General features: G+C 44.8%; 3 protein-coding genes across 3 annotated transcripts in view; all 3 read right to left on the bottom strand.

The window, feature by feature from the left end:
• On the bottom strand, nt 1–3,377 carry stmp1 (short transmembrane mitochondrial protein 1). Its single transcript, XM_063193093.1, has 3 exons — nt 3,229–3,377; nt 2,731–2,784; nt 1–2,068 (listed from the first exon to the last, which is right to left on the bottom strand). Exons 1-3 carry the CDS (start codon nt 3,241–3,243, stop codon nt 1,997–1,999), a joined length of 141 nt encoding a protein of 46 aa, XP_063049163.1. The 5' UTR covers nt 3,244–3,377; the 3' UTR covers nt 1–1,996.
• A 2,015-nt stretch (nt 3,378–5,392) lies between these two features.
• LOC134443210 (aldo-keto reductase family 1 member B1-like) lies at nt 5,393–21,684 on the bottom strand. Its single transcript, XM_063193092.1, has 10 exons — nt 21,227–21,684; nt 20,418–20,588; nt 18,166–18,282; nt 16,558–16,641; nt 16,146–16,268; nt 11,767–11,873; nt 9,356–9,437; nt 8,987–9,070; nt 7,582–7,664; nt 5,393–5,544 (listed from the first exon to the last, which is right to left on the bottom strand). Exons 1-10 carry the CDS (start codon nt 21,290–21,292, stop codon nt 5,502–5,504), a joined length of 960 nt encoding a protein of 319 aa, XP_063049162.1. The 5' UTR covers nt 21,293–21,684; the 3' UTR covers nt 5,393–5,501.
• Nucleotides 21,685–23,439: 1,755 nt separating this feature from the next.
• akr1b1.2 (aldo-keto reductase family 1, member B1 (aldose reductase), tandem duplicate 2) overlaps nt 23,440–26,290 on the bottom strand; it is an 11,303-nt gene continuing 8,452 nt past the window's right edge. Inside the window, exons 8-10 of the mRNA XM_063193090.1 lie at nt 26,224–26,290; nt 25,697–25,779; nt 23,440–25,130 (exon numbers count right to left, since the gene is read on the bottom strand). The exon at nt 26,224–26,290 is cut by the window's right edge and continues 17 nt beyond it. Coding sequence (XP_063049160.1) covers nt 25,088–25,130; nt 25,697–25,779; nt 26,224–26,290 — 193 coding nt within the window. The 3' untranslated portion in view covers nt 23,440–25,087. The remainder of the gene's footprint in view (nt 25,131–25,696; nt 25,780–26,223) is intronic.

Below are 26,290 nucleotides of genomic sequence, written 5' to 3'. Positions count from 1 at the left end.
ATTAAGGTCAGCATTAAATTGTGCTTCCAAAAAAAACAAAGCAAAACCAAAAGAAAACAAAAACAGACTCTCTCATACTCTCTCACACACACGTCTGTGCCAACAAAGCACATAGGCATTTCTTGTAGAAAGGTTTATATAATAAAAATCAGTCCCGAAGTGCAGCAGTTGGGTGGCTGCTGGAGTTGGGGTGCATAGATCCTGGTACGTCTACGCTGTTAGGCCTCTTGTTCAAGGAGGTTGAGAAGTTTTAAATATTTTTGGGGGGGGTTGTTTTCTACCTTTAATTTTGATAGGACAGTTTGAGAGATGACAGGAAGCGAGTGTTAGCGAGAGATGGGGGAGGATCAGGAAATGACCTCAGGCTGGAATCGAACCCGTACCTAGTATGTCTACGCTTGGTAGGCCTCTTGGTCGGGGAGGTTGAGGAGTTTTATTTTTTTTTATTTTTGATTGGACAGTTTGAGAGATGACAGGATGCAAGTGGTAGAGAGAGAGACAGGGGAGGATTGGGAAATGACCTCGGGCGGGAATCGAACCCTGGTCCCCGGCATGACAGTGCAGCGCCCTAGTGTTTGAGCCACGGCAGGGCTGAGGTTGAGGAGTATGATCATAGATAATGAACACTACATGCCACATTTAGCCTTTTGACATGACCCAACCCTGGGTGCCTATGTCTTGGGCCGGTATCCCATGTTTTCCCATACGTAGATGTTGTGTTACCAACACCTACAGGATAATGTGCGTATTGTCTTGTCATCGACTGATGTCAGCGTTATACCGGCGTTCTGACTTCAGCCAGTCGTTCCAAGACAATGGAGTGATCAACGCGGCATCTAGTGTTCATGTCTATTGAGTTTGGTAGTCAGCAGCAGCAAAAAAGCGTCTGCCAAATGCAAAGTAATGTAATGGTGGTGAGTGCTGCCACCTTGTGGTCGAGATGAGAAGTTCCTCTGGTAGAGCAGTTGACACAGGAAGTAGTTTCCCATGCCTCTCGCTTACGGCACAGGAAACACTGTCAAACTCGAACTTCAAATCAAAATGAAGTAGTTTCCATAATGTATATATGTACATAATGTTTATCGTTTTTTGTAACTTTTTTTGGTAATAGGAAGATGTGGTCCCTCACACTGCATACTGGCCAGGCATCCAGCCAACCCCAACCGGTGCGAAACGATATCTGACGTCCCCAAAACAAGTAGTTACCCAGATGTGAGGAACACAACAGCGATTGGTCAAGAAGAGCAACTCTTCTAAATTAAGAGCGACATTTACTACTTACAACCGATCATTGTTGGTTCTGAAATCTGGGTAACCAGTTTGTTGGAGAAACCAGTTATCGTGAAACACCAGCCCCCAATCACCACCCACTCCCACAACCCCCCAACACACCCACACAGTCAGCAGAGCATGTACACCCTTCTCCCGAGTCCTGGGGGATAATACTAAGATGATAAACTAGGCTTCGTTAACCTACAGGAAGTGGTAAACCTGCTAATAGATGTACCTTCTGACATCATCTAATTAAGGAAATTAGGACTACAGCCTCTATTAGGTGATTTACCTCCAGTGGTGTAGTCTACGTAGAACGCAGGTATACGGAGTATACCCACTTCTAAATTTTAGGGGCTTCAGTATACCCACTTAAAATTGATCGATCCATTATTTTGAATAGCATAAATATATACAGTATACCCACTTCAAAAAATGCTCGAACATACAGTATACCCACTTCAAAAAAGTAGACTACACCGCTGTTTACATCTACCACAAGGTTAACTTAACCTGGTTTACTACTGAACCAGCTTCTCAGTATACCCCCCCAGGATGACCGGTTTGTTGTTTGTTCTGCAACACCGGTAAACACCACCCAATCCCACGACCCCCCCCACACACCCACACAACCAGTCAGCAGAGCACCCTCCGTCCGAGCTCTAGAGTTCTGCCGCTCTCTCCGGAGGGGAGGGGGGAGGTGTCTCCACCAGGGTCCTGCAGTTCACTCTGGAGGCTTCTTCTTGGCCTCAACATCCTTCTTAAACTCCTCCAACTTCTTGGCGACGTTGGGAACCTTCAATAAGTAAGTACATTGCATGAGATGTTTTTATCCAAAGACTTTAACACTTACATGCACGCACGCATGCTGACACAAAAGCACCCCAAAACGAAGTGCACACAGACACAGAGAAGCAGCATGCTTCTAATATGTTTATGGTTTCTGTAAATCATTTAATTCTAATTCAGGCCCTATCTAATATTGTGTCCAAAGGGCCTCTGATTACCGTCTCCCATAGCCTGTATCATGCCCTCTGGCTGGCATGGTCACGTTGTAGCACCTGACTCTGCCACTTTGGAACCCAACTCACCTTGTCTATGACATATCTACTATGACACTTTTTATGTTTTAATGTATCAACAACCAGTCTCGTCATGCCTAAAAGCCAGAGTGTATAAAGATGTGATTGGAAGTGGAAGACTAATGGCAAGATAGATATTTAATACCATGTAATACACTTAATGGTTATCTAATACATGGTTTCAACTGTTTCCTTCCAATATAGGTGCACTGCACAGTAGGCTAACCCATCCTGAGTTGTCATTATGAATCAGGGCTGGTTGGGTGAAATTTGTGACAGCAGGGTTTTTACTTTCTGAACCAGGGTTCGATTGACACTTCTGCTTAAGAGCATAGACACATACACATGCAATGTCTATGGCTACAAAGGTGCTTACCTCGTAGTTTTGTGCCAGGTACATGCCCACCACGTTACCCAAGGTGAACCCGACCTGCGGAAATAAACACACAGCGTCAGTGATGGGACTCACTGAATCTCCTCAGACATAAAATAATAAAGAAAATAGAAATGCATGTTTACATTGCTATACTTCAGCGCGCACACAGCCATTAGCCTCTCCAACAAACCACGTCATTACATAATTCCATCACCCATACTTTAGCGAGAGCTATGGGTCTGACTTCATGTTCACAACTGATGGGTGATGATTACAGTTGAACCTTACTGGGTCAGGATAACAAAGACGAAAAAACAAAGGCGAAAGCAACTGGCAGGCTGCTATTCAAAAGCTATGCGCAAAAGTTGTAAGGCCAGCTGGAAATTGTTTACTAAATACAGAACACACGCGCAAGTCATGTAAGCTCACTGTGGCTCGAGAGCTGAAATGCCTTTGGGTTAAACGCTGAAAGTCAGACGAAACGACAGGATAACTCACCAAAAACTGCATCATTTTGAGTACTGTTGAAGTTCAACCAGCGGAGGGATTTAAAGGTAGAAAGATAGGGAAATAAAATGCTGTTTTAACGCACAAACCGTGCCGTGGTCAGCTTGACATCTGACAGGCAGCGTTGAGGATTTTGCTTCCCGCATATGACGTCAAAGCCAGTAGCATGGCACTTGATGTGAGATAGAGCGCCCTCTTCTGTTTGCCTCCAGTATGGCCACTACCACCCTGTCAGAGATTTTAGGAGTAGGCCTATTATCAAAGATTCTCTGTTCTAAATATACTGTTAACAATAACAACAACAACAATAATAATAATAATAACAATAAATTATAATATATAATAATAATATAATAAATATAATGTTCAACCAGTGACCACATCTGAAATAAATTCCTGACAGAACATATTGATAATCTTTTAAAAAACATCTTTCAGCAATTATGAGTATACATTTTTTTCTGCAATTAATTTACAACCAATAAAGAATGCAATTAGCAAACATGAATTATGAATTATGACACACACACACACACAGTTGTGGTGCGCAAAGGGGCTGTGGGGTGCTCACACTCACTCTCTCTCTCTCTCACACACACACACACGCACGCACGCAGACCCATTTCAAGACTTGAATTTGCAGCCCACTATAAAAGACAGTAACTGAAAAGACAAATATAATGTGGCATGCTTAATGTGGCATGTTTAATGTTATTGGGTGAAATAGGAGTGATATTCTGACAGAGAGTGCACATTAAGTAAGAGCAGTACATCACACATACACATCACACACACACAAAAATGAGTAAAAATGATTCATCCGTTTCCTTAACTCTATATATTACTCTGGTCACATCATAGTGACAAGGTGATGCTCCCCCCCTATGTGAACCTCAACCAAACAATGGCCTAGTAGAGTATGGGCATTTTCACACCTAGTCCTCTTTAAGTGGACCAAAAAGTGAACCGACAGGAAAAGGACTCAGTTATGTTTTTATTCATATTGTGAGTTTATTACAAAAAGAACTGGCGGGTCTTTCTGGTCCTGTCAGACTTCTATGGTGTGTCAGTCTTCCTGAAAGTGAAAGCCCCATTGGGAAACTCCAACTCCCATTGTCATTGTGGCACAGCACTCCAGAGCACACAAGTGAACACTGCACACAAGGGAATTGCATTTATGCCTCACCCGTGCAAGGGGGCAGCCCTCAATGACTCCCCAAGGGAGCAGTGTGGTAGGACGGTATGCTCAGGGTACCTCAGTCATGGAGGAGGATGGGGGAGAGCACTGGTTAATTACTCCCCCGACCGACCTGACAGGTCGGGAGTCGAACCGACAACCTTCGGGCTACAAATCTGATGCCCTAACCGCTTACCCATGACTTTCTGTGACCACACCTGGTCCTCTAGAGCAGTGGTTCTCAACTGGAACAGTCTTGGGACCCACCATTTTCCACTCTCATTCGGTCGCGACCCAATTTTTTTTAGCGACACTCGAATGACTGGTTGCACGCTACTATCTCGCATAAACATTCTGATTTTATCTATGACGACAGATGACACAAGTTCAATCGCCTATCAAAATAAAAGTTGTAAATTGTTGCAGGAAAAGTTGGATTTTTTTTTTTTTTTTTTTTTTAGCGAATCAATGAATTACGCGACCCACCCATGACCCCTTCGCGACCCACTTTTGGGTCACGACCCACCAGTTGAGAAACACTGCTCTAGAGCTCTATTTAAGTGATTACACCAAGTCGCAAGTTTCACTGGTCAGAGCAGGACATACAAGCGAAGCGTACTGAGACCACATGAATAAAGGTCTCAGCAGGGTTCACTTCCCAGGGGTCTGGGTACACTTCGGAGCGTTCACATATGCACAGAAAATGCCGAGTCACAGGTCTGAGTTCACTTACAGTAAATGGCTGAAAGGGACCAGGTGTGAAAACCCTATAAGATACTCCAAACTCCGCCAATAAAATTCAAAGGAGCGTGCCACGCATGCACACTTTGCCATTTCAATGCATTCTGTTTAGAAAATGATAACTAGAATGCATTGAAATGGCAAAGTGCGCATACCCGCATGCTGGTCGATATGAAAAAAAAAACACATCACGATATGCCATGTTTCTTTAAAATGAATCGTTTTATTCTCTGTGTGTGTGTGTGTGTGTGTGAAAACACACCACTTGCAAGGTTGTAACTGAGTGTGTGTGTGTGTGTGTGTGTGTGTGTGTGGTATAGGCAGCACTGCTTGTGTTCAGGGGTCTTCAGTACTCAGCGTGGAATGGATAGTCCTTATGCTTCACCGCCCTGCAGAGAGAGAGAGAGAGAGAGAGAGAGAGAGAGAGAGAGAGAGAGAGAGAGAGAGAGAGAGAGAGAGAGAGAGAGAGTGGGTAAAGAGGAAAAACAGGTAAAGGTTAGTGGTGTGCAGTGGCACTGCCCTTACAATTCGATTTGATTACGATTTGGGAGGTAACGATTCGATTCGAATCAATTCAGTCATATTCTACGATGCATTTCTGCTGAAAGCAAGGCAATACAAGCAGTCAGATACTGAACAACATTTTATGATTGGCTGTTGTATAGTATCAGTCCTGCAGTTTTCAATACTTTGAAGAACTTCAATTTAATGTAAAGTTCATTTGCTCTGAAAATGCCCAGGAAGTAATTGAAACTTGAAAAAAATATGCCACATTATGGCATTTGCCAAATCAATAACTGAATTGTGCTGCCCCTGCATTGCAATGCACTGCTCTCTAGGTCGTCCTCAGACGAGCCATCCATCGTTGCTTCCAGTCATCCCGATTCCCAATTTCAATTGGCTGGTACTCTGGGTTCCTGCATCCTTCTTGAGCACGTCCATCTATGTTAGTGTGGGACGTCCTCTTAACCGGCACCCACGCGACGGTTGCCACAGCACCAGTTTACTGGCTGGCAGTTCTTAGGTGCCTTTGGCAATGTCCTGCAAGTCTCATTCTCCTTACAGCAATATTCTCTCTCAACCTTAGTTTTCCCTCATACAGAATTTCGTTGGTCACATGTGCACTATCGCTGATGTTAAGCACTGCACGCAGCATCCTGGTGAAAACCTGCCGAATCGATTACTAGTATTCTGCTCCTCAGCGGTTCTCAACCTTTTTTGAATTAACACCCCCTGGACCTCGTCATAAGCCTAGGGGCCCATGGAGTCTACCTATCTATCCGTTTCCTGGACCTCATGATAAGACCAGGGGCCCATGGAGTCTACCTATCTACCAGTGGTGGACAAAGTAAAAGTAAAAGTACTTTTGTGGGGTAATTACAACAGTAGCACATGACATTACATAGCTGTTACAACGTTTACTCCATTTTACCTACCTATTGAGATAGACTTTGTTATTACTGAAAAACAATAAAAACCTAACAAGGACCCACCACAAACTCAACCCAACCTGTGCAGAATCAACTTATCGTAAAACAAGTACATTGGTCTACTTTTTACACAGATAAGTTACCTGTGTTGGAAAGAAACTCTGTTTCTTTTTTAACTTTTACTTTTACTTTGTCCACCACTGCTACCTACCAACCTATCTATCTGTCTCCTGGACCTCATCATAAGAACAGGGGCCATTGGAGCCATACTCCATCCCTGTACTGTATCTAGTGTGAAGGCTTAACTGTTGCCACTGCTGCTGCGATGCTGAGTAAACAGCTATAAACAAATAAGCGACCAAGAACACCCAGGACACCTCCCTCCCCCTCCCCCCTCCAGCCCCTCCTTTCTATCTCTAACACCCCCCACACCAGCACCACCACTACCACCACCAGCACCACTCTCTGGGTGCGTTTCAATATGCGACCTTGCGTCCTCCACTTGTGCTTGTGTCCTCCACTTGTACCAGGAAGTAATACGTCGTGATGACATCACTGACAACAGCATTATATTTCAATATCTTGCAGTAGCTCAATGGTAAAGTCATTTGCTCATTTTCAAACAGGATGGTACAGGAAGAACAGTCCCCCAAAAATTGTTTTGGCCAGGCTGACAGCGGGAAACTTAATTGTTTTCTCCACGGAGGCGGGGCATCAGCAAAACGTGAGGCCACAAGATCAAGTGGAGGACGCAAGGTCGCATATTGGAATGCACTCTCTATCAGTATTCCCAATGTAACGGAGGCCAACTAGCAGAGTGTGGCGTGGAACATTAGTAAACCTCCCTCCCGAAGCCTCATACAGTGCGGTAGCGTTGGGCTACCGGACTGCCCCTTTAGCTCAGCGTTCTCGTACTGTGCCTCCCATTGCCGAACCCGATGCGTTGACTGTGTGGATATGTGTGTGTGCGTGTGTGCGTGTGTGTGCATGACTCACCACTGGACTGGACAGACTCTGAATCCCCTGTTGAAGCCCAGAACTGTCTTCATCTCCTCATCACTCAATTTAGAATCAAACACCTAGACAGACAGACAGACACACACACACACACACACACACACACACACACACACACACACACACACACACACACACACACACACGTAATATGTTAGAGGAAATGGAGACTGTGTGTGTGTGTGTGTGTGTGTGTGTGTGTGTGTGTGTGTGTGTGTGTGTGTGTGTGTTCTGAAATTTTCCCTCAGTGAAACCCAAATCATTAAAAACCTACTTTGCATCTGCACTTGTTATTCTGTATATTTCTTGTGTACTTTGGATCTGCTACGTGATGTTGGCTGTGATTATGTCCTCGATTGTATTTCACTTTGGTCAAAAAGCATCCGCCATATGCAATTTAATGTAATGCAGGGGTGGGGAACCTTTTTCATTCGACGGACCACTTCAAATTCATCCGAGGGCCGTTAAAGTCCTCCTAGGGCCATATTATGAACACAAACCAGGATTTCTCCCTGCACCTTAGGCCTACATTGAAGGCAGCTATGTTTAAAACAGACCCCACCTTCTCTAGGTCCCCTGAATGTAACTTAATTGTATTGCAAATGTATTTTCTAAGATTCCATTACAAAATATGTCATATTTCATGTGAAGCTGCATAACATTAAAATTACATTGGGGGCCGCAAACGGCCCTCGAGACATAGGTTCCCCTAGCCTCGCGATGCCATCTTATGTACTCCACCCAAAGATTTTGGCTCCGCACATCGTCTGGCAAAAGCCTCGAGTTCGGTTCTCTCAGTGTTTCGCCAATCAGCAAACAGTTGAGAGTGGTGACGTAGAACTCACCCGCGAGCTCTGTTACTGATTGGTTAAGGTAACTATATTCACACTTTCGTTTTGTTATTTGTATGCTTTAGCGACGCTATAACGTAACAGGCATGCTAATAAAGCACAATATGGGTTTTAATTTGAGTTTGGAACATCAATTAATTTAAATGATAGAGTAAGATCAGACCATCTCCCATCGTCCACGGAGACGGATTCCTCATGGCTTTTGCCAGACTGATTGACAGAGTCAACAGTCGGCTATTGGCCCAGGCTAAGGTTCCCCACCCCTGATGTAATGCAATGTAATGCAAATAAACCATCAAAATGTAAGACTCTCAAATTCCCGAAGTGGCTTGCATGTTTGTGTGCAACATTTAAATCTGTGTTTGAATGTGTGTAGGTACATTGTGTGTGTGTGTGTGTGTGTGTGTGTGTGTGTGTGTGTGTGTGTGTGTGTGTGTGTGTGTGTGTGTGTGTGTGTGTGTGTGTGTGTGTGTGTGTGTGTGTGTGTGTGTGTGTGTGTGTGAGTGTGAGTGTGAGTGTGTGTGCTTCCTGACCTGGAAGTTCTCAGTGATGCGGTGTGGAGTGACGGACTTGGGAATGACAATCACGTTCCTCTGGACTTGGAACCGGATCAGAACCTGGAAAACACACACACACACACACACACACACACACACACACACACACACACACACACACACACACACACACACACACACACACACACACACACACACACACACACACACACACACACACAACAACAGTTCATTTCAGACAAAGCAAATTCAAATTCAGACCACGGCTTTGGCAGTATTGTGACTGTTTAGATCACGATTTCTTGGTTCGATACAATATCGTTACAGCCCTAATGACAAGAAAAGAGTACAGGCAAGTGTACTGTAGGGGTGTGTGAGTCTAACCTGTGCTGAGGTCTTGTTGTGTTTCTGAGCGATGGCTTTGATGCTGGGCTCCTCTAGCAGAGAAGGATCTTCTGGCTTGGCCCTGTTAACAAAACATGGAATATATCACTACACGACGTGTGTGTGTGTGTGTGTGCGCGCGTTAGGGTGCATCAGTTGCCCCCTATGAAAAGATATCGCCTTGGCCCTATAGTAAAAATGTTCTACACCCAGTAAAAACACACTGTGTAAAATATTTTGAAATTTGGATGAAGTCTACCGGGGCCACCAGCCCCATGAAAATAGAAAATAATGGTGATAGTCAGAATCTTGGAATAGAAATGGACATTTTGCTGCATAAAGCTACCCAATAAAAACATATTGTCTCAGCTCTGTGATAAAAATGTTCTATGCACAGTAAAATCACTCTGTGTAAAATATGTTGAAATTTGGATGAAGTCTACCGGGTCCACCAGCCCCATGATAATAGAAAATAATGGTGATAGGGCTGGAACAGGGCTGGACTGACCATCTGGCATGGCGGGCATTTCCCGGTGAGCCCCGCACCCTCGTGGGCCCCCATTTTTTTTTTTTTACATTACTGAAAATAGGGGCCCATGAGGGTGCGGGGCCCACCGGTGAGTCAGTTCTCCGGCACTAATAATAATGAGGGGGCCCCCTTAAATCCAAAAGTTCCCGGGCCCTATTTATCGCCCAGTCCAGTCCTGAATAGAAATTGACATTTTGCTGCATAAAGCTACCCAATAAAAACATATTGCCTCAGCTGTGTGATAAAAAAAATGTTTTATGCACAGTAAAATCACTCTGTGGAAAATGTGTTGAAATTTAGATTAATTCTACTGGGTCCACCAGGCCCATGAAATACAAAACAATGGTGATAGTGATGGGCAACCTGGATTCCAAAGTCCAGTGCCACATATTCCAAATATAGCCAATATAATGAACCAGCTGACCCACTCACTGCCAGTATCAAGCAAGAGATTGCGAAGTTGTATGACTTTTGTGTGCTTCACCTGTGTTCCTACAGGATTGTACAGGTAGGTGTTAATACCTGGTGGAACATCTGTACTAAAGCTGTGAATGCTCCTTGGAATGACTTGTGTTTTTTCAAGAAATCCCTGCAGTAGTTCAATAGAGTACATACAATACAACTGTATGTGATGTTGGAAAGAGTGGCTTCCCAAAACCTGTACATAAGTGGCTTCTAGGTATGTCATGGGTATCACCAGGTCCAGAGTCCATTGCCAAGGGCCTCTCAGGTAAGTTATGGTACTCATCTGATGGAGTAAAGTGAAATACTACCACAGGCGATGGGATAAAGAAGTAATGGCACTCTTCAATACAGTTGTATTGACTGCCTTGTAGCCTAGGCATTCCAAGGAACATTCACAGCTTTAGTACAGATGTTCCTCCATGAATTGTAGGCCCACAGGTGAAACACAAAAATAACAGTCATGCAGCTTTGCAATCTCTTGCTTGATACTAGCAGTGGTCCAAGGCAGCAAGGAATTAAATATAGCCTAAAATTGCCTAAATATAGCAGTTTCACCATCAGTCTGTCCTGAGACTGAAGTCTGTGTAAGTGGATCGACTGAATACACAACCTTCTTAGATATTCCTTCTGTTTGTGCTCCCAATACAGGTGATCTCACTAATTACCTCATCAACCTGGCTTAAGTGGTAATTAGGCTCAGCTGGTTCATTATATTGGCTGTGGCAAATGTGTCACACGGTTTGTCCACCTCTGTTTTAAGACAATGGCAAACCTAGATTCAAAAGCTACAATCCAGTGCCACAGATTTCAATTTACCTGGTTTTACCTGTCCAATTGCCCTAACTGGAAAGGTAAAACTAGGTATGTCATTTGGAATATGTGGCACTGGACTTCAGCTTTGGAATCCAGCTTGCCCATCACCATCACCATTATTTTGTATTTTCATGGGCCTGGTGGACCCGGTAGAATTCATCTAAATTTCAACATATTTTACACAGAGTGATTTTACTGTGCATAGAACATTTTTATCACAGAGCTGAGACAATATGTTTTTATTGGGTAGTTTTATGCAGCAAATTGTCCATTTCTATTCCAAGATTCTGACTATCACCATTATTTTCTATTTTCATGGGGCTGGTGGCCCCGGTAGACTTCATCCAAATTTCAAAATATTTTACACAGTGTGTTTTTACTGGGTGTAGAACATTTTTACTATAGGGCCAAAGCGATATCTTTTCATAAGGGGCATCTGATGCACCCTAGCACGCGTGCGTGCGCGTGTGTGTGTGCTCACCATGGCCTGTCTGGAGACCCCAGGGGGCTGTATGCGTCTGTGTGTGTGTGTGTGTGTGTGTGTGTGTGTGTGTGTGTGTGTGTGTGTGTGTGTGTGTGTGTGTGTGTGTGTGTGTGTGCTCACCATGGCCTGTCTGGGGACCCCAGGGGGCTGTATGCGGTGAGAGTGACCCCCTGTGATTGGCAATAGCTGATCAACTTGTCCTGCGTCAGGTAGGGGTGGCACTCGACCTGGGAGAGAGAGAGAGAGAGAGAGAGAGAGAGAGAGAGAGAGAGAGAGAGAGAGATTTTATGTGTGTGTGTGAGAGAGAGTGTGACTCAGTGAGTGAGTCAGTGTGTGTGTGTGTGTGTGTGTGTGTGTGTGTGTGTGTGTGTGTGTGTGTGTGTGTGTGTGTGTGTGTGTGTGTGTGTGTGTGTGTGTGTGTGTGTGTGTGTGTGTGCACATGAACATGCACATGTGTTGTTCACAGACTCAAACTTCCCAAAACTACGCTATTTCCTGATTTTGAAACTTGTTGGGTCACTGAATTACTTTTGGCACTAACACGTATTTCCTGAAGTTACAGAATACTGGGTATAAGTCAGGGGTGGGGAACCTTTTTCATTCGAAGGGCCACTTCAAATTGCTCCAAGGGCTGTACTACGCAGACAAACCAGGATTTCCCCCTGCACTTTAGGCCTATTTTGAAGGCAGCCACCTTTACAACAGACCCCAACCTTCTCTAGGTCCCCTGAATATAGCTTAATTGTATTGCAAATCGAATTTCTAAGATTCCTTTACAAAATATGTCATATTTCATGTGAAGCTGCATAACATTTATATGGGCCGGATAAAACGGCTTCAAGGGCCGCAAATGGCCCTCGAGACATAGGTTCCCCACCCCATAAGTGCACAAGCACACACAAGCACATACACTACAAGACCAGTTGCATGCCTTGTGATGTACAAATGTTGTTTTTCCACGTCACAACAGAAACACTTGCTTTTTCTCAGAATGATACCATTGTGTACGCATCATAGGTCCTTGGAACTGGCACCTTGTAAATACACTTAAGTTTGATTGAACAAAATTCAAAAGACACCGCACACTGCTCACAGTTCTTTTTCTTACTTAATTTTTTCGGCGCGAACGCAAGGAAAAGAACAGTCAGCAATGTACGATGTCTTTTGAATTTTGTTCATTGTTCACCTTCTCCTGCCTCACACCTGCACCTGCATTGCTGAGGGCTTGTGCACAAGAACTCTCTTGAATTTTGACACTTAAGTTTGATGTCCATCCAAATATTAAGTTCATTATGTCTAGCTGTTTACCTTAAACATTTTAAGTTTTTCTTTTGCCTTAAGACATGTAAAAGTTTTTATCTTTTACCTGACATGTTCCGACGGTGTTACTTCCGTCTTCATCAGAGGGTCACTGTGATGTTGATGAGTGACATGCTTTAAAATCTGCTGATGTTGTTGTGGAGGTGTGACCTCCCTGCCAATAATGACAGGTTGGTCACACCTCCTGCTGTTAGAGTTGTCCTCTTTGGATGGTGGTCCAGGTGTGTGAGAGCATGTATGCCCCCTCATCCCTGTTCATGGTACTTGCCCAAGCCCAAGTACCATGAACAGGGATGAGGGAGCATACATGCGGAAGTAACACCGTCGAAACATGTCAGGTAAAAGATAAAAACTTTTACATGTCTTAAGGCAAAAGAAAAACCTTAAGTGCTTGGATATGATGCTTGAAATGTAATGATTAAAATTGGGGTTGACAACATCATATCATATGTTGCTTAGGTATCATGTGCTGTGCTGAGCAGACCAATAGTACAGATATTTAATTAAAAGAAGGGAGGTTAGAACGTACCCTATCTCCTCTATTCAGTAGCAGTGCACAGTTCAATGTTTCTCTATGCTTTCAATGTTTTTTATGTTTCTATGTTATGTTGTATGAATGTATGCTGGGTATGTGGGTACAGTATTCAATGCAGTGGGTAAAGCCCAAGACAAATTTCCCCTTTCCCCTTTGTTGGTCTTTTGTCATCCCTTGGGGAAAATAAAGTATACTCTACTCTACTCTACTCAATGGTCAGGCTGCATTTGGATAAGGAGGAAGCTTGATGCCATTACGTCTCTGTGGCCTTTACAAACTCAGCTGCAGCAGCTAATAATGTGTGTGCGTGTGTGTGTGCGTGTATGTGTGTGTGCACGTGTACACACACACCCTTTGCAAACATGGCCGCAGAGGTCAATTACCCCTGTGTGCAGTGTTGCCAGATTGGGTGGTTACCCGCCCAATTGGGCTACTTAGGATGGCGGTCTGCCGGTAAAAACGGGAAAAAATTTTCCCTGCAGTTTTGTGTCCATGGAAATCAATGCAATTTGTTGAAATTGGGCGGAATTTTGCTTATTTTGGCTGTTTTTGATAACCTTTTGGGCGGGATTTGATCAGACAAATCTGGCAACACTGCCTGTGTGTTGCTGTGTCATGGTGGCAGCTAAAACATTTAAGGTCCATTTATCTCTGGCTGGACACAGCCTCAGGGTTCTAACTGTGGAATAAAATCTCTCCTCAGACGCAGCAATGGAGACGTCGGTCTGAGACAGTGGATATTTCTCAAAGTGAAGTGTTCTAGCCTCGCTAGGACGAGTAACGCACCCGTTGTATGCAATTATTAATAACAATTATTATATGGTTGTGACGTCATCTGTCGAATGCTCCATTCATTTCAACGGGGCTCCCCAACGTTCGGACGTCTGTTATTTTTCGATAACGGACGGGTTGGTCTATAACAGACCGCTGTCCAGGCAACAAGACTTTTCACTGCTAAAGCGACTTTTCAACAAGACTCTAATCAGCTGCTGTGATAGACAGCACCCGTTGTCCTGGCTACCGCTGTCAATGGCAACAAGACGTTCACTGCTAAAGCCACTGGCTTGTATACAAGTCAGTGGCTAAAGCGAATGTTTCATATCACTCCGCAGGGGGTCCGGTCTTTTGTCACTCTAATCAGCTGCTGTGATAGACAACACCTGTTGTCCTGGCTAGCCTACCTAGCTGTTGCCTAGCGGTGTTCCACAACGGCACTGTTTTGTTTTGCGCAGCAACAATCTTAACATTAAATAGGTCTAAAGAAATGTCCCCGCATGTGTGAATCATTTAAGTATATCCATATAATAAGCGGGTTAACTTTCGGCGAGTCGGTCGCTTTGTTAGCAGCACTTCCGCAGCACTTCCGCTCCGCGTCGGGGTCTCTGTCGTGCTGCTATTCCACGGTAGCGACCTTCTCGCCGAACGTTAACCCTTACTTAATTATTGGATACTTTTTCGGTGAAATCTGCAAAAAATAGGTGTTACTCGTCCTAGCAAGGCAAGAACACTTCACTTTGAGAAATATCCAGTTTCTTCAAGTTTCTTCAGAATGGCTGCACCTTTTGGGTGTGTGTTGGCACATGTCATGTGGATTGGAGGAAGGTCTTGTTCACCCCCGCCTGGGCGAAAGCCATTGAGTGCGTCTTAATATGCGACCTTGCCTCCTCCACTTGCCTCCTCCACTTGCTTCTCGTCATGATGACATCACTGACAACAGCATTATATTTCAATATCTTGCAAAAGCTCAATTGTAGAGTCTTTTTCTCATTTGCAATTGGGATGGTGAATGAAAAACAGTCCCTCAAAAGTTGTTGTGGCTAGGCTGACAGCTGGGAAACTTTATCGTTTTCTCCACGGAGGAGGGGCCAGGAGGCGGGACGAGGAGACAAGCGCAAGTGGAGGAGGCAAGGTCGCATATTAATACGCACTCATTGTTGACTCAAACAGTCTGGCAAAAGCATGGAGGTAGTATAAGAACTGGAGAGAGTGAATAAGTCCCGCCTCCAGTCATTTCAATGGGAAATGCTAAGCTAGTGAATTCAGCCAAAATTGTTTTTTCAGCTTCCAAAATGGAGTTATTTCCGTCGACAGTTTACTCAGCCAATTACGTGCCACGTTAATGACTGACCAGAAAGCTATATGGAAGACGGGCATTGGATGCATGGAGGTGCCCAACCACAGACCTGTAAAGGCCAGCCAAATCCTGCCCCCCCTGGGAATATAGTTACCACTCTCAACTGTTTGCTGATTGACTAAACTCTGAGAGAACCAAGCTGGAGGCTTTTGCCAGACGATGTGTGGAGCCAAAATCTTTGGGTGGAGTACATAGGATGGCGTCTCCAGGCTAGCAGTGTTGTGTTGTTGACAGGTATGTATTTGAAGGCAGGCTTATTGAGGATGCCCTCCACGAGTGTGTAGTGTGTGTGTGTGTGTGTGTGTGTGTGTGTGTGTGTGTGTGTGTGTGTGTGTGTGTGTGTGTGTGTGTGTGTGTGTGTGTGTGTGTGTGTGTGTGTGGTCGTTGGTTTGTATTTAAAGACCAGTCTTGTTCAGGAGTGTGTGTGTGTGTGTGTCTGTGTGTGTGTGTGTGTGTGTGTGTGTGTGTGTGTGTGTGTGTGTGTGTGTGTGTGTGTGTGTGTGTGTTTACCTGGTTGTTAGCAGGTTTGTATTTGAGTCCAGGCTTGTTGATCAGCGATTCCAGTTGTGAGCGATTGAAGTTGCAAACGCCGATAGCTTTCACCAGACCACAATCAACCAGCTCCTCCATAGCCTAGAGAGAGAGAGAGAGAGAGAGAGAGAGAGAGAGAGAGAGAGAGAGAGAGAGAGAGATGAGTGTGTGAGTGTACTGTATGTGTACACAACACACAGTTCGGTAGTGTGTGTGTGTGTGTGTGTGCATGGTAGTGTGGTGTTGACATCACCTTCCAGGTGTGTGTGTGTGTGTGTGTGTGTGTGTGTGTGTGTGTGTGTGTGTGTGTGTGTGTGTGTGTGTGTGTGTGTGTGTGTGTGTGTGTGTGTGTGTGTGTGTGTGTGTGTGTGTGTGTGTGGTGTTATCTTACCTCCCAGGTGTCTAGGAAGTTGGTTTCATCATTTATGGTCAAACCCTCACTGTCCAGCGGAAACAACTCAGACTCAGATCCTGCCTGCAGACACACACACACACACACACACACACACACACACACACACACACACACACACACACACACACACACACACACACACACACACACACACACACACACACACCCACCCACCCACACACACACACACACCATGTTCACACATAGCCTACACTGGCAATACCATCAGTTTGTGCCGGTATTTTATTGCAGCGAGGCTGCCGTGTGTGTGTGCGCGAGCGCGTGCATGTGTGTGTGTAATCCAGGCCTTGTGATGAGAAACTGACACACACATCATTCTACATACATTGTGCCACCTGTGAAGGCTCTTGCAATCTTGCTGTGTTCCTTTGGTTTGTTACCAAATCTTCAGACTTTAGTTTAACTCGTTACCAAACTGAAAATATCGAGTCACGTTCAGCTGAAGGAGAGCGAGTTACTCGTGTTGAAATGTCTTGTTTCCTTACACTGCTTTGTCAAGCTTGTATAGGAATGAGCTACTGATGTTGGTTTGTCTGGGTGTGTTTTGTGCACACTAGGTCAAGGGAACGGAATGTGCTAACCCATTTTGTCCTAAGCCCTTTTTGGGAAAGGGTACCCTCTGCCTATTAAATCCTAAATATCTCAGCCTCCGAAGCACATACAAACATGAAATGAGTTGCATTTAAAAGCTAGGACCCTCGTTTTGCCTTAGAATGTGTTCATCAAGCTCTAGCTTGCCCACTTTTTTTAAATAAAACAGCTCAAATCTCAAGAACCTGAATTCAGCGTCTCCAGGACACAATAGGTTAAGTCATGTTGAGGTAAAGTCACATGGGGTGGGAGCATCACCCGGGCACTAAGCTCATTGGATTTTTGTCGATCGATGTAGACAAAGCACGTGAGCGAGAACTTGTTGTCACAATGTGGTTTGTATTAAAACAGCGCATTTACAGTCGGACACAAATATGAACGAGACGATGAACTCGCACCGGTTTGCTCTACAAACACACCACGTGTGAGGAGTGGGGGGACAGGCAGTGAGGAGGAGCTGAAGTGGGGACCTGCGCAAACTTGTGTAGGGGTGTGAGACAAGACTCATATACACACGTGAGTGAGTTGTTGACCAACCAGTTCATGGGCGCGTGACCTCGGAGGCGGTCTGCAGGCGAGCGTTGAAGGGATAAGCAACTGCAGAGGTTGCAAGATCTTACTGCAGTCGCATTCATCCCGCGATAGTTTGACACCATGTGACATGTCACCTCGTCGACGCAACATCACCGAAATTTTGAAGTTTGATAGGAAATCTAACTGTCATGCAACTTTTTGAGCCAGAATGCATTGCTGTCTAAATGCGGATGTAGCCGTTGCGGTAAAATGCAGAACTAAGGAAACTCTATTTTCGCAATTCATTTTTCCGACACTTCATGTACATGTACGTGTGTGAGTGTGTATGTTGCGAAACTTGAAGTCCATTGGCCAGTGTAACAGGTTGAGGTGTGTGTCTGGGTGTGTGTGTGTGTGTGTGTGTGTGTGTGTGTGTGTGTGTGTGTATGCGTTACGTACCTTGAATCCCATTGGCCAGTGCATCAAGTAGAGGTCCAGGTAGTCGAGCTTCAGGTCAGTCAGTGTCTTTTGACACGCCCCCTTCACAGCTGACTTGGCATGGAAGGTACTCCACAGCTGTGATAATAGGACATAACACATTCATTACTGAATTCATTAATATTAATAACACATTCATTACTGAATTAATTAATATTAATAACACATTAATTACTGAATTACTATAATATCACAGCTGCCTTGGCATGGAAGGTACTCCGCAGCTGTGATAGTAGGAAATAACACATTAAAGGGGCACTAGGTAGGATGACGTCATTTGCGTGGTGCCCGTGGCATGCCTGTCTCAAAATCTACACCATAATGAAAAAATGCTGTTCAAATAAACTTGCTGTGAGACTGTTTTTCATCACGGAATGCCAGCAGTTGATACAAATCTGAATGCTGCATGTAAAGCGATGCTTTCAAATGAAAAGTGTTTCCTCACGACACTCCGTCGGACCACGCTGTCAGAAGTTGTATATGGGGTTTTCTGACAGCGGACCGTGGAAGTGGTAACGATAGCAATCGTTCACTCACTAATGATTTAAAGTGAGTTAATTCTGAATTAAATGTCTCATGTAAACGTAGACAGTGTGTAAAGAAGAAGTAGTTGAAATACAGTTGCTGATCTAATTACAACACTGGTAAGCGTAATAGCTGGCGTAACAACTGTGTGGTGTCATGTCCGTACATGTGTAACAATTACATCAGGATGAGACTGCCATACAAAGGCAAAGTGCTTAGTCATAGGGTGTGTTCCAATATGCGACCTTGCGTCCTCCACTTGTGCTTGTTGCCTCGCACCAGGAAGTAATATGTCGTGATGACATCACTGACAACAGCATTATATTTCAATATCTCGCAAAAGCTCAATTGTAAAGTAATTTTCTCATTTGCAAACTTTTTGGTGAATGAACAATAGTCCCCCCCAAAAATTGTTGTGGCTAGGCTGACAGTGGGGAAACTTGATTGTTTTCTCCATGGAGGCAGGGCATCAGCAAAACGTGAGGCCACACAAGCACAAGTGGAGGACGCAAGGTCACAAATTGGAATGCACTCATTGTAAAAAAGCAAGTCACTCTGCACAGAGCGGATACCAGTCCACAATGGGAAGTGAAGTGAGCTCCCATAGTCATTGTGACACAGCACTCCACAGCACACAAGTGAAAACTGCACACAACGAAACTAAATGTATTCCTCACCCGTGCAAAGGTGCAGCCCCCAGTGGCGCACCATGGGGAGCAGTGCGGCGGGACGGTACCATGCTCAGGGTACCTCAGTCATGGAGGAGGATGGGGGAGAGCACTGGTTAATTGCGTCTACTGCCCCCACCAACCTGGCGGGTCGGGAGTCGACCCGGCAACCTTTGGGCTACGAGTGTGACTTTGGTTTTACCTGTCAACTTCAGCCAGGTGACTTGGCTGATTGAATGACCACCTGGTTTATTTAGGTGCTGTTTCCACGTAGCAGGATATTTTTTTAGCAGGGTATTTTTTTCTCCTGTTGAGGAGTAAACGCAACATGTGGATAAAAATAAATCCTCCATTGTAACAAATGCGTTTCCGCCCCCTAAACAGGATATTTTTTTCTCCTGCTTTTCATACCTGGATTTTTAAATATCTGCTTCGTGGAAACGGAAGGCCAAAACCAATGCAAAACCAATGCAACCAGGAGAAAAAAATATCCACATATAAAAATATCCAGCTACGTGGAAACAGCACCTTAGACAGGTAACACAAGGTCATTTGGAATATGTGGCATTGGATTAAAAGTAATGGATCCATTTTGCGCATCACTGACGATACAGTCACACACACACACACACACACACACACACACACACACACACACACACACACACACACACACACACACACACACACACACACACACACACACACACACAATGCCATGGGAAGTAGACCTATAATTCTCTGCTCCCACTCGCGCGCGCCGCACACGCAGGCATGTGCACGCGCGCGCTCACACACGCGCACACACACACACACACAGAGTGGTGTAGTCTACATAGAAAGTAGGTTAACGCAGTATGTCCAATTCAAAATTTCAGGGCTTTCAGTATACCCACCTAAAATTGCTTGATCCATTATTTAGAATGGCACTAATATATACAGTTTACCCACTTCAAAACATACTCAAATACACAGTATACCCAGCACAAAAAATAGACTACACCACACACACACACACACCTTGCTGACGACGAACAGGTCTTCTCTCTTCACACTCTTGTCCTTCATCAGGGCCTGCTGGATCCCCTCGCCCACCTCCGTCTCGTTCTGGTAGACGAATGCACCATCGATGTGACGGTACCCGGTGGAGATGGCAGCCTTCACCGCTTCAGCAACTTTACCCGGTGGAGACTGTTCAAGAGGCAGAGATATGCGAACACATCATCATAGCAGTTATACTACACACACTGCTCAAAGCCGACAGATAAAGGCATGGAGTGAGTGACAGTTGTGGAAGTCACCCCCAAATGTTCTAGGTCGCTTTTTTGCTGGCAATAGCAACAGATTACGCACGACCATGATCAAGAAGGTAGAGCTCTAATTGGTAGCCACCAATGCATTAACACCATCGTTTGTTTGCAGATGCATGCCGAGTTGCAAACTCTGGACAACTCTCCAAGCGCAACTCGACATCCATCTGTCTGTAGTTTGCAAACGTCCTGGTGCTCGGCTGCAAGCGTTTACTTCTGGAGTCCAAAGCTTGTACGAGTGCGCTGCGCATCAATGAAAGTGAAACCACAACAAGAGTTTTCGGATGCGTTAATGCAGAAGGTGCGCAATGTACACGCTGCTCTTGAAATATCCTACAACTGACGAGGCTATAATTTTTTTTCCCGTGACTAGTTACTGGTAGTCCACCTTCCTTCAGTAGCGTGCCGTGAGGTTTTTTTCGCGGATGCCAAAGGGGAATAATAACTGCCCCCACCCAGTTTTTTTAATTGTCTATTATTATTGTTACTATTATTATTACATTATTATTATTTCCTTACCTTCCATGTACCCAGCCCGACGAGGGGCATTTCTGCTCCTGTGTTCAACTTCACCGAGGTTGCCATCGTGTCTGAGTCGTAGGCTACAGGATGCTTTCTGGGCTATCTGCTTCTGCGATGCGCTTCACGCTGAGTGGAAGAGTTGAGCAGTAGACTCCCGACTGCGAACTTCCCGTCTGCGATTGTCATGTCGATGCGAGTGTTATATTCCCGTGGATTGGTCCTCCGAGGTGCGGTCGTTACGCTCGGGGTGCGCCACTCCGTACCGGTCAAACCAGAGCCATGGAATTCGGCTCTGGGTCAGACTAGCTTACCATTGACGAAACCAACGCCTCAAAAGTAATCTGATGTGAAAAATAACTGACTGGCCATTCTCTTGGCGTCATATCTATGAAAGCAGAGAATACGCGCACATCAGTGGCACAGGTGGTGGACAAAACAAAATAGGCCTAACTGAATGATACAATGTTCGCAGCACTGTTGATGCTCCCAGTTGCCCCAAAGGCATAACAGTTGGTACCTCAGTCCTTATTCAAGTGCAACTTGTCGTTGTTCAAGTTGCACTTGGAGGACTGCGGTCAGTGCTGTGGAAATTGCTCATGTACTTCTGTCATATCTGTGTGCTCAGTAAACTGTAAGTGGAGGTAGGGCCTACATATTATCAACAACACACACAGTAGACTAATAACAAATATAGCTGCAAGCAGCAATGCGGGGCCAAGCAGTAAACTTGCCAGAGCAGCCACGGCAACAGAAGGAACTGCAGCGCCCCCCTTGGTCCAAATCTCGCCAATGTTGGTGTGCATTCCTTGGACGAGAGTGTGATCACGTAAACCAAGTTTAGTTTGAATCCGTTGAAGAGTTGTCGAGATATGAGCTCACTTCCTGTTACCTGTTGGTGGCGCTAGAGAGCTTGGGGTCTGGATTTTTTTGTGGGAGGTCATGGGATGGACTAGAATGTGTGCAAAAAATCCTAACAGAAATTGACTAACGGTTGCTGAGATATGACCTCACTTCCTGTTTTGCCACCTTTATGACAATTTTGATTGGCTGTCACCGGCAAACAACAAGAGGTGTTCAAAATTCTTTCCTCTCCCCCCTCCCTCTCCCTCCCTCCCTCCCTTCTTCCCTCTCTGTCCCTCTCCCTCTCCCTCTACCTCTCCCTCTCCCCCCCCCCCTCTCCCTCTCCCTCTGTCTGTCTGTGTGTGTGTGAGGAGGGGGTGGGGGGTGGGGTGCAGGGGCTGGGGCAGTGGGGCTTGACCCCCTGCCGAGAATGGTGTCAGTGAACGTGCGCAAGGGGAGCAGAGGAGACAGAGAGATGAGAAAAAATCCCTCCATTCTTTCCACAATTTTGAATGGCTGCTGTGAGCTGATAGTTTTTTCAATCGTTACGAAAATCCATACCTGGGTGCAACATGGTGTGAGGATGACCTGTGTACCAATATTTTGAAAATTGGGAGTACAGTTCAAAAGCTACAGGCAAAAATGTAGCAAAAATTTTGACCTGCTGGTGGCGCTACAGAGTTTGAGCTTGGGATATGATTTTTGTTGTGGTAGGTCCTGGGATGGACTACTATGTGTGTACAAAAACCCAGCCTAGTTTGACAAACGGTTGCTGAGATATGACCTCACTTCCTGTTTCGCCACTTTTACGACAATTTTGATTGGCTGTCACGGCTAAACGATAAAAGTTATCGAATATTCCTTGAGACCCCATGTGTAGCTCAGTCCCGAGATACTATATACCGAGTTTCGGGTGAATTGGTCGAAAATTGTGGGAGTAGTAGCATTTTTATTGAATTTCATAAAATGCAAAATGGCGGAAAAACTATCCTGGCGGAAAATGACGTCATAGGGTGCGTTGGATTTGTCTTGGCCCAAGGATTCCAGTGATACCAAGTTTATGAAAATTGGCCAAGCGGTTCAAAAGTTACAAGCAGAAATGTACCTGCAACTTTGACCTGCTGGTGGCGCTAGAGTGTTGGGGCTTGGGACCTATAAATCGCTGTGGGTGATGCTGAGTCTGCCCCGAATGTGTGTGCCAATTTACAGCATTTTCCTACCTACGGTTCTATAGGCTGCCATAGACTTACAGTCGGAGAAGAATGGTGACTAGATAATAATAATAACAATGAAGAAAACCTACTAACTCTATAGGGGCCTTCGCCAGCTTCGCTGCTTGGCCCCTAATAATTGACTTCACGAAACGGCTGTTAGGTTAGATTAGGTTTCTTTAATCGTCTCCACTAAGGAGAAATTTGTCTCAGAGACAGGGAGGTTGCAGCACAATAAAACACATAAGGGAATAACAACATCAAACAAAACAAAGGTAAAATACAGGGTACAAACAAAGGGAGTGCAGGAGTGCACAAAAAAATGCGCAGAGAGAGAGAGAGAGAGAGAGAGGCACAATGACCCCCACTGACCCATTTCAAGACTTTAATGTGCAGCCCAATAGAAAAGGCAGTAACTGAATAGACACTGGTTATTGAAAAACACAGGTGTAACTTAATTTGTGCGTTTCATGTCATGGAGTGAAGTAGGAGTGATATTCTGATCAATTCACACTAAATATGCATCAGACAGCCTGACAGAGAGTGTGCACATAAAGTAATAGCAGTACAACACACACACACACACACACACTGAATTGATCTGTTTCCTAAGCATTTTACTTTGGTCACATCACAACAACAAGGTGATGCTTTGGCTATAAAGCAGGGGTGGGGAACTTTTTTCATTCGAAGGGCCACTTCAAATTCAGAGGGCCGTAAAAGTCCTCCAAGGGCCGTATTATGAACACAAACCAGGATTTCCCCCTTGCACTTTAGGCCTATATTGAAGGCAGCCACCTTTACAACAGACCCTAACCTCTCTAGGTCCCCTGAATATAACTTAATTGTATTGCAAATTTATTTTCTAAGATTCCTTTACAAAATATGTCATATTTCATGTGAAACTGCATAACATTAAAATTATATCGGGGGCCAGATAAAACGGCCTCAAGGGCCGCAAACGGCCCTCGAGACATAGGTTCCCTTCCCCTGCTATAAAGCGTCTGCCAAATGCAATGTAATGTAACGTAACGCTTCCACCCCACACATTTAAACTATTATCCATTGTATTTGATTTGGTTGGGTACTACAAAACATAACATAATATTACATTATATGAAAAAGTCCCAAGATTCCATAGCCTCCCTGCTAGGGGGAGTCCCCAATGTGACATCACTCAATGTTAATACACAGACTATTTCAGACACCATTTCAGATAATTTTTCAAACTGTATACATATCTTAAGTGCTTGAGACATAAATGTGTCATGTCATCAGTGATGGTTAACCTGTATGACCACCTTTAACACACTCAGTTCTTGACCTAGTGGGCACACAAACAGACACACCCACCCTCACAAATTGGTAGGCATGACAAAGCAGTTTGAAAAAACAAGACATTTCAACACAAGTAACTCTTCCTCCTTTGGTTCATGTGACTGACTCAGCATTTTCAGTTTGGTATAGAGTAAAACAAATCTGGAGACACACAAACACACCCTCACAAGCTAACAACAGTAACTCATTCTTATACGTACATGGTAAGCAGTTTAAGAAAGCAAGACTTTTCAACACAAGTAACTCTCCCTCCATTAGCTGACATGACTCAGTATTTTCATTTTGGTAACGAGTTAAACAAGTCTGAAGATTTGGTGACGAACCAAAGAAACGCAACAGGACAGCATCATGTATGTGAATGTGTGCGCCAATCTCTCATCAAACACACACCAGGACTTGTAAGGTTGTAACTGGAGTGTGTGTGTGTGTGTGTGTGTGGTGCAGGCAGTACTGCTTGAGTTCAGGGTCTTCAGTACTCAACATTGAATGGGTAGTCCTTATGCTTCACCGCCCTGCAGAGAGAGAGAGAGAGAGCGCGAGAGAGAGAGAGAGCGAGAAAGCGAAAGAAAGAAAGAAAGAAAGAAAGAAAGAAAGAAAGAAAGAAAGAAAGAAAGAAAGAGAGAGAGACTTCATCAATTCCTAAGGGAAAACTGAATGCCACCTGGCTGTTGAAAGATATCAGTCATGAGGCAGATGTAGAAGAACTCTGTGAGCTTTATTCAAACCGCTTGCTTGCTCCCCTGCATTATCAAGACGGGCTTGTTCTGTTGTAGTAGGCCGTATATCTAGATTTCTCTCTTAGAGTGCCACCTAGTGGGTGTAGAGGGTGGATGATTTTTTTTAATGTTGTATGTGATAATTATTTATGTTTTATGTGGATAATTTGGACCCTGAGTCTGATGACTTATGTTACATGTACGAACGCGTGTGGGACACAGAGAGAGAGAGAGAGAGAGAGAGAGAGAGAGAGAGAGAGAGAGAGAGAGAGAGAGAGAGAGAGAGAGAGAGAGAGAGAGAGAGAGAGAGAGAGAGAGAGAGAGAGAGAGAGAGAGAGAGAGAGAGAGAGAGAGAGACTTACCACTGCATTGGACAGACCCTGAATCCCCTGTTGAAGCCCAGAACTGTCTTCATCTCCTCATCACTCAACTGGAAATCAAACACCTGAACACACACACACACACACACACACACACACACACACACACACACACACACACACGTTAGAGAAAATGGACATGGTGCATGCCTGCGTGTAGGTGTGTGTGCGCCTGCGTGTAGATGTGTGTGTGCCTGTGCGTGTGTGTGTCAAAAAATCAACTCGCATTAACACATTCACTATCGAACAAGCCCTGACATGTGTCTGTGGGTTGAAGACAAAATATTCGATGGCTGTTCAAAAAATGACAAAAAATGATGAAATTGGCTGGGAGTCTACAGCTAAATTCCAAAAAACGGCTGGTATTGAATGTGTTAAACAATCCAAATCCTGCTGGCTTGTGTGTTTGTATGTAACAGTTAACTGTGAGTTTGTATGCGTGTAGGTACATCACGCGCACGTGTGTGTGTGTGTGTGTGTGTGTCCCATCATGTGTACCAGAGCCTGACCTGGAAGTTCTCAGCGATGCGGTGTGGAGTGATGGACTTGGGAATGACAATCACGTTCCTCTGGACG

This window comes from Engraulis encrasicolus, unplaced genomic scaffold, assembly GCF_034702125.1.
Source record: "Engraulis encrasicolus isolate BLACKSEA-1 unplaced genomic scaffold, IST_EnEncr_1.0 scaffold_28_np1212, whole genome shotgun sequence".
NCBI lineage: Eukaryota > Metazoa > Chordata > Actinopteri > Clupeiformes > Engraulidae > Engraulis > Engraulis encrasicolus.
This window is presented reverse-complemented; position numbering and strand designations above follow the sequence as displayed.

Bases quoted from the DNA above. Each gene is read 5' to 3' on its own strand.
- stmp1 (XM_063193093.1), bottom strand. The intron at 2,069-2,730 runs GTAAGCACCTTT...TACTTATTGAAG, and splicing joins ACCTGGCACAAAACTACGAG to GTTCCCAACGTCGCCAAGAA.
- LOC134443210 (XM_063193092.1), bottom strand. From the start codon at position 21,292: ATGGCAACCTCGGTGAAGTTGAACACAGGAGCAGAAATGCCCCTCGTC. The intron at 20,589-21,226 runs GTAAGGAAATAA...CCTCTTGAACAG, and splicing joins TCGGGCTGGGTACATGGAAG to TCTCCACCGGGTAAAGTTGC. The intron at 7,665-8,986 runs GTCAGGAAGCAC...CTGTCTGTCTAG, and splicing joins GCATCACTGAGAACTTCCAG to GTGTTTGATTCTAAATTGAG.